This window comes from Trichoplax adhaerens, genomic scaffold (assembly GCF_000150275.1).
Source record: "Trichoplax adhaerens TRIADscaffold_4 genomic scaffold, whole genome shotgun sequence".
Classification (NCBI taxonomy): Eukaryota; Metazoa; Placozoa; class Uniplacotomia; order Trichoplacea; family Trichoplacidae; genus Trichoplax; species Trichoplax adhaerens.
Window position 1 is genome coordinate 1081012 of NW_002060946.1, and position 8006 is coordinate 1089017.

An 8006-nucleotide genomic window follows, 5' to 3' on the forward strand; every position below is an offset into this window, starting at 1 on the left:
CTGTAGACTAGGGGTCTGGACCAGACCGAACCAGACCATACAGAGAAGACTGTAGATACTGTACGATTAGACCTGTCATACGATCAATACAACTCATACATGTACATGTTTGAGAGTCGTGCAGCACTGTTAGTATGAGTCATCGTGTACAGTGTACAGTACTGTAGCACTGACTGTCAAGACTACTGTACTGTACACTGTACACTGTACACGATGACTCATACAGTACTAACACTCATACAGTACAGTATATGTATGAGTCGTATGATCGTATCTACTGTACTCTTCGCTTCTGGTCTGGTTCGGTCTGGTCCGGACCCTAGTCTACAATGTACAGTGTACAGTACCATGACTGTCGGATTTTTGTACTGTACCGTACTGTACTGTACTGAAGGCTGAAGCCTATCTAGGTGACTCCAAGACACTCTTGATCTACGGGTAGTAAACACAGCCGAGAGTGCTTCAACAAAATGGAATCTACCACCGATGTGATACAACCGATATCAACCAAGCAAAAGATTGAAAAATGTATCCAAGTATTGAAAGACAAAAATTTTGGAGACTGCCAGGCTTTACTAGAGGACATATGTGATAAGGTATATTGCATTCTTTGTAAATTGATCGTAATCTTCATCTATAGGACGTGAAAATGAAAAATTATCGCAGTTGTCTTGAATGGTCCTAGTAGTGTCCGTATAGACTTTTCTATTGAGTGGAGAATAAAGTCGATTGTACGAGGATATACCGTAGGCACAATAGTATACGATGCATGATATCATACAGTAGCCTATCAATGATCGCACTGGATGATACGATACCTTGACTAGACAAGTCATCAATGAAAAGATTGCGACTATCAAGGAAATTCATCAACTTTATCCATTCCTACTCTTCCACTACAGTACTATATCGACACATAACATGATAGGAGACAGGATTGAAATAGCGGATCTGCAACTACATACTGACTTTTTTCAAGCTGTAATTGATGGTCATTTTTGCATCCTTTTTCTTCTATTAGCTAGATAAGCAATTCACTTTTGATCAAGTGACAGGAAAACTTTATCAGGTAAATTGATTCATCATGTTGTTATGAACTGTAAATAATTCTAAGCAAATCGATCAACACTTTAATCATATTAAATACACAAAAACATGATGAAGATAGATACTGTGTTATACAATCAATGTATTGCTCTAAAAATTTTCAAGATCGTCGTCATTTTCTTCCATACTTCAATGTAATCAATCATATTGATGCAGTACAATATAGCACTACAGTAGCCATTGTAAGATGTCATGTTGTCATGAAACTATAAATTGACCAATATGATATATATATCTATTCCTTTCTTCTATTATCCACTACAGTAATATTGGGCTGATTTAGCTTTGCATTATACGGGAATACTTGTAATACAGAGCATGCGATCATCACGGTTACTTTAGAGAATAGAAATAGATGTATATTCCATTTCTTGGAGTTAAACCTATTGTAAGCGTACACCATTCGCTGTGTATTCGTCACTCAATGAGGTCCCGAATGACAAGGTATTCTAAGATGGACTCGTACATGTATTAGTATCATGCCGTAGATAGTACAATCGATTCAAGGTAATGGCATGCTATTCCTAGTCAACTGTATTTCGTGGATTGTATTCATGATAAATGACAAAAATATTAGAAGATGTACTCTCTCGCATATCGTACGTATATATTAACATACTACGATAGGCAGTGATCGCACTCGATTCACTATGAGGTTTACTCCGTTCATCGGCTGATTGTAATCATGATGGTGTAGTTTAACACGCGTACATGATTCTCTTGATTACTCTTACCCAACAAGGTACGGATTGGATAGTATTACTATTATAACATACTAGGATATACATGTTAGAATGTTACCATAGACAGTACACTCTCATTCAAAGTAATAGGCTTCTATACTCATCGACTTTACCCTTGAATTGTAATCATGTAGCGTAGCTTAATATACGGTTGCACATCATATTCTTAATGACTCACTTAATAAGGTACTGAATGGCAGAGATATTATAAGATCTTTACCTCGAGGCATTATAATTTTACGTTAGACAGTAGACTATATTCACTCTTGATCGCATTCTACACTAGTTAATTTTGTACCCTTGATTGTAATGATCATAATAGACAGTAATCTACAGTCACAATGGCTGAGATCATATCCTTCTTACCACTACGGACAACAGACACAAACGTTATGCATTATTACTTGGCTATTATATTTATTATCTATAGATAAATATAAAATAGACATATGTAAACTTGACTACATATTACAGTATAATGTAGTCCTAAGCACAATCTACTGTAGTGGGCTATAAAATGGCATCATTATCATGATACCAAATATAATTTATCGCCTTTGCATTAATTAATTAATTAATAAAAGATAGTAGTCGGTAATACATACACGACTTCTATATTCTTACCTATTGTATTCATCATCGAATACACTAATTTTCGGGCTCTTCTAAATTTTTAATATTATCCAAATGCTATTACCATGTTATCTTTTTTTTCGCCAGATTTATCGATCATGAGTATACAATGAGTACAGTAAACAAACTATCAATGTAGTAAGCAGGCTCCTGTTTATCTTGACTATTGCACTTGATGGGATATTATATATTTATCACACCGTTTAGTGCTTGCATCGCTATGTTATGCTTTTAAAAATGAATTTAATCTTAAACTTACTATTTCTGTGCAAATTAGAACTATTAACATTATTTAGTATATGGTACTTTTTAACCTTGACTACAATGTCATACTATAACATCATTATTACAGTAATAATCTATAATGATTGCTCTACAAGACGTAAAAAGTATCAAACATATGCAACCTTTTGCGACTCGATATACATGGATACCTAATAATAAGATTATAAAGTTGGCTTAAGTAACTATTCAGGCAAAAAATTAAACGATACCTTACCACATCAACTAATTTTCAGTCGTAACAATTTTTGCAATCGAGTGCTTCTATCAGATTCAATCAAAATATCATGACGATTACTGTATTAATCTACTGTAATCTTTGAAAGTTGATCTCGACATTTATTAATTATTATCAGCTATTTATTTACAATGGTATCATTTCGATATCTGATAAATGAAACTCAAGTGTGTGATCACGTATGTGTTAATGATTCATTAATTTAGCTTAAGTCGCTAAATAATGAAATGTTTAATTTTTAAATTGTAGGATCTGGTTATAACGCTATGTAAGGAATTAAAAGCCAGCAATGACCATAACGAAATCTCGTTAACGTTACGTCGCCTGATGCTAAGCACACTACGTATATTTAGCCGTGATAGAAGTGTGGCCATGAAGTTTAGTGATGAGACCGTTATCAGTATGCTTATACAACAAATTGGATATCATACAGTAGCAGAAGATAATGTTAACACACCCTTGGACAGCAATAATGAACTAGACAACAGCGGAGCAACAACTTCAGAAGAGCCAAATCATGCTGGCATTAGCGACGATCAAATTCAGGGTATGTGAAAGTTCTTTTATTTAGCGATTAGAACTATCACTAACTCGGAATCATATTTCTTGCATTATCGAAAATTGTCAGCAGTAGCTAAATTGCAAAAAATAATTTTCTTAGACTAATGGCTAATGGCTACTGCTATTTTTTTACAGTTATTATAGAAGCTCAGAAGTGTCTATGCAATCTCATTTATCAAAATGCTAGTGCACGAGCTGCATTTCAGTAAGAGTCTAACTACCTATTTTGTTGCTGTATTCAGTACCGCTTTATTTTTTTAATCTAATTTATGTTTTAAATTAATAAATTTTATACAAGGGCAAGAAATGGGTTGGAAGGCATCTGTAATCATGTACATCAACATGACAAGTTCCCTTATGCTGTGAAAGTAATAAACTTATTATTAAGTCAATGATGATACGATAATCAATTACTCATTGTTTGCTATAATTACTTTTTCTTTCCTAAATCAGCTATATGATCTTCGTTTATTGTTCTTATTATCTGCTCTCCCTCCTCTACAGAGGTAAACTTTTTTACGATGTTGGTTCATACACATGTAGATATAACTACTGTATATATATATAACCGTTACAATAGGCAAATCTGTCTAAAAATACTTCACATGATTTTTAGGAGTACGCTATTAGAGAAGTACCAAGGGTTGAAGTTAATAATTAATCAAATCTTGCGCTACATAAGTGAAGATGCAGGCGTGAAGAACGATAACCCAGTGGATCATGATCAACAACAAGATGTAGCCAATGCATATACAAGGTTTGTTCTCGGATACTTTAAGAGATGCTTAGTACATTATTTAGATACTGTAACCAAATCCGAGTGTACAGCATGCATTTGTAAAATCGTTAGCAATTGCGAATGGACTAGCTCATTATATATCTCTTCACTAGGAGCAAGATCCCGCTTAGTGACGATTGTATGTCCTTGGTCTCTGAAAGTTTACGAATATTGTTCAATATTACTTTAGAATTGCAAAATCAAACATGTAACGAGGTGAAAATTGTTGTAACTAGCTGTAGTTCATCATATTTCATAAGATCATGATGATATTTTCATTGTATTTGAACCTGATAGTACTAATCTTTGCTATACTTTAAAAACTGCAGGAAGATCTCAAACAAATAGCTAAGCTTGTTGAGACTGTTCGAAAGTACATTATACATATATTAACAGACCTCCCTGTTGTATCAGTCCTCCAAAAGTATGCCTTTTAGGTTTATTAAGATATTTCGTTATTAAAACATGTTATTTCTTTAAATGTAATCTAAACGTAAATATTATAATTTTATATAGAGATATTGTGAACATATTTGTCAACATACCTCCAAAACTATTATCAGAGCTGCTAATATTACCATTAAACGGCGATGAGGATAACAATGAATACGAAATTAAGGAAACTGTTGCTTTCTGCAATCGTAATATGATAGTTGTTCAAGGCCTCTTGGATTTCCTCCATAGTCGGCTTCCAAACGTTGTAAGAACTCTAAACATGGAAGATACTTATAGCAAAAAGTTGCTTTTATAATTTTCAAATATTTGTCTGAATAACATGCGTAAATTTTTGATTGATTTACCGTATTTACGATTTAACTAATTAGGAATTGTTGTCGCAGCAATCAAGAGATTCTTTAAAGCCAATTCTAACCTTGTTATGTTCACTGTCTCGTGCCGATAGCTATATACGGAAGTACCTGAAATTAAAGGTTAATTAAAGCTTATGCATTCGGTTTATTGAAATAACAGTAGTAATAATAAAAATAATCGTAACTTACAGTCTATTGACAGCGTAGTTATATTTATATTGCTTAGGTACTCCCGCCCAGAAAAGATTTTACTAAGCGTCCTGAAGAAGGCAATTCATTAGAAAGCCGGTTTGCGTTGATTAATATATTTAATTGGGAAGCAATTTATTATCATTATTGTTTCTCTATTTTAATATCTATGACTAATGCCTGGATTAAATTTACTGTATTTGTGCAAAGTAAAGATTTCTCAAGTATGAAATTTGCCATATCGTAATTATTGTAGATTAATTGCGTTACTGACATCTCCTTGGGATATCAAAAATTTGGTTGAAGATTTCTTATTTGTTTTATGCAAAGAAAATGGTAGACGCTTCAGTGTTGTTTTAAGAAAATTTAATATTTCACGGATACCTAAATTTCAGTTTTTGTCGCAATTAACCGACTCTAATTAAATATTTCTCCTTTCTTCAGCTGATCGCTTCATCAAACATACTGGTTATGGTAATGCAGCTGGAATGCTGCTCTCACGTGGTCTACTTGCCGGTAATCAAACTGTCGAAACGGTCAATTACTCGTCAGATGACACCGATAGTGACACCGAAGAATACAAGGAACAACATGATAAGTTAGTATCTCTCGATTCCCTGAGCTGTTTTCATTGATTTTACGTGATATCTTGTATGCTACCAACAGTAATAATTTGTTTCAACTGTAGGATTGATCCAGTTACTGGTGCTATTAAAGCAGATAATCAAAACATATTTGAAGGAATGACAGAGGAAGAAATTGAGAAAGAAGCAGAGCATCTATTCACACTGTTTAAGAAGCTAAATGAGTAAGCGTGTTGCACCGGATTTATTTAATATCACATTGATAAGAAGGTATGCTCGTAGGAGACATTTACTGAATTATATTTATTTTTACTTGTAGCCACGGAATTATACGACCGGTTGATAGATCTGGACAACCTATTAATCTACCTGACCCCAGTATATTTAAGAAAACCGAAAACGAGGATTCGGATCAATCTGATAGCTAGAAGCATGATGTAGCAGAGTCTATCTATTAATAAATAGAATGATTCTATTTTAAGGTTGTACAGTATAAAAATGCTTTGTAATCTAAACAATTTCCTCTAAGTAACTGATTTTCAGTTTATGGATAACAATGCGCAAGAAATTGTACAGTGTCGTTAATATAGTTTATGATCGTGAATGGCTATGTATATAGTGGCATAAATGATCATTTTACCCAAATTTTAACTTCATCCTCTAGCTAATGCAGGGATTTTTCGATATTCTGGTACTATTTCCCAACTTTACAGTGTATCTTCTAAATCAGATAACCGGTAATACTAGAAAAACTGTTTTAAGATTGAGTGAAGATATTAATACTCAAAAGATCTAAATTTTAGTCTCTTTACGTTTCAAACGTGAAATATCTAGCGATAAGTAATGATAATATTCTTAGAGATTGTAACTACTATCATATTGCACGCATATTGGCATACACGTAATTGTTTATTATTGTGCACAAGGGCGACTGCTGCCTGAATACTGGCATTTGGTACAGTATTACAGAGCTTCATTCTGGTTTAGGGTTTCTTTGATAGAGTGGATAAGCTAAGCAATTGTCTTAATTATGTCAAAGTTTTAATCAAAATAAAACATTAGATGCTGTTTGCATTGGTATTGCCATATTTAAGCTAAGTGACGTATACTTCTAACCCCAGAATAAATACAATTCAATTGGTACACACTGCAAATTTGAGCTATTTTACGTAGATTTGTTCAATACCATACTTTAGTCGGAATTCTACATCGTAAATGGACTGTTAGGTAGTTATCAAGAAGCGGAGAATATGGTGCGGTGGTATAAAGTAAAAATACATAAAGACATAGTCCAAACTAAGAATAAATTTGGGCTGTACGGATATGCAAGTGCTACATACTCTCGATTCTTGTGAAAGCTAAATAAATAAGATCTCGATGTCAATTTTTCTGCACTCTATCAATTTGATATTACTCCAAGTTAAAACTTGCAAGCTAATTAATTCTATATTACACATTCGGCTGTATGATAGGATACAATAGCTTCGCTGCTTGCTATCTGCGTTTTCAAAATTGTTGCTTGATTGAAATAGGTTTCTAGAACTTGAATCAATTTCATTTATTCCAATATAATCTATTTCAGTCCAGTACTGAAAGATTCAAGTTTTCGCTAATTATATTCGATAGTTTCTTATTATAACTTATGCGGGTAGCTGATGCTCTCACTTCGTTAAAAATATAAAGCAGTATCTATATCGCGATTATACTGATAGACTGGTAACGTCAACGCTATTACCACATATGGTGTAATTAAGAGCGCCACTTTAAAAGTTAATATGCCGCCATGTACTAGTATTGATATAGCTTTCATATTACTCCTTAGAGTATATCACAACAATAACATATAGCTGTTTTATTTTTATCAGTAATTTAGTTCTTAAATGTATCGAGGATGTATAGAATTACTACTATATACCATTTTTATTTTAATTTATGCTTCAATGCGCAATTGCATTGTTGGTATATGCTTCTAAAAAATTTGCACGATATCCATTACGATAATTGTAAAGTACTGTATAGAGCTATGAGAAGGATAAAATACTGAGTATGAGATGTACATTGTTATATTATCGTAGCTTATCC

General features: G+C 33.2%; 1 protein-coding gene across 1 annotated transcript; it reads left to right on the forward strand.

Annotated features, from left to right (window-relative positions):
- Positions 1-470: 470 nt before the first annotated feature.
- TRIADDRAFT_63823 (uncharacterized protein) lies at positions 471-6400 on the forward strand (the record flags this gene model as incomplete). The annotated part of the gene is made up of 16 exons (XM_002111311.1): positions 471-596; positions 1022-1069; positions 3253-3550; positions 3700-3769; positions 3863-3932; positions 4018-4070; positions 4181-4321; positions 4456-4558; positions 4672-4766; positions 4859-5042; positions 5167-5271; positions 5378-5439; positions 5597-5676; positions 5785-5938; positions 6029-6148; positions 6244-6400. 16 exons carry the CDS (start codon positions 471-473, stop codon positions 6350-6352), a joined length of 1818 nt encoding a protein of 605 aa, XP_002111347.1. The 3' UTR covers positions 6353-6400.
- Positions 6401-8006: the final 1606 nt, after the last annotated feature.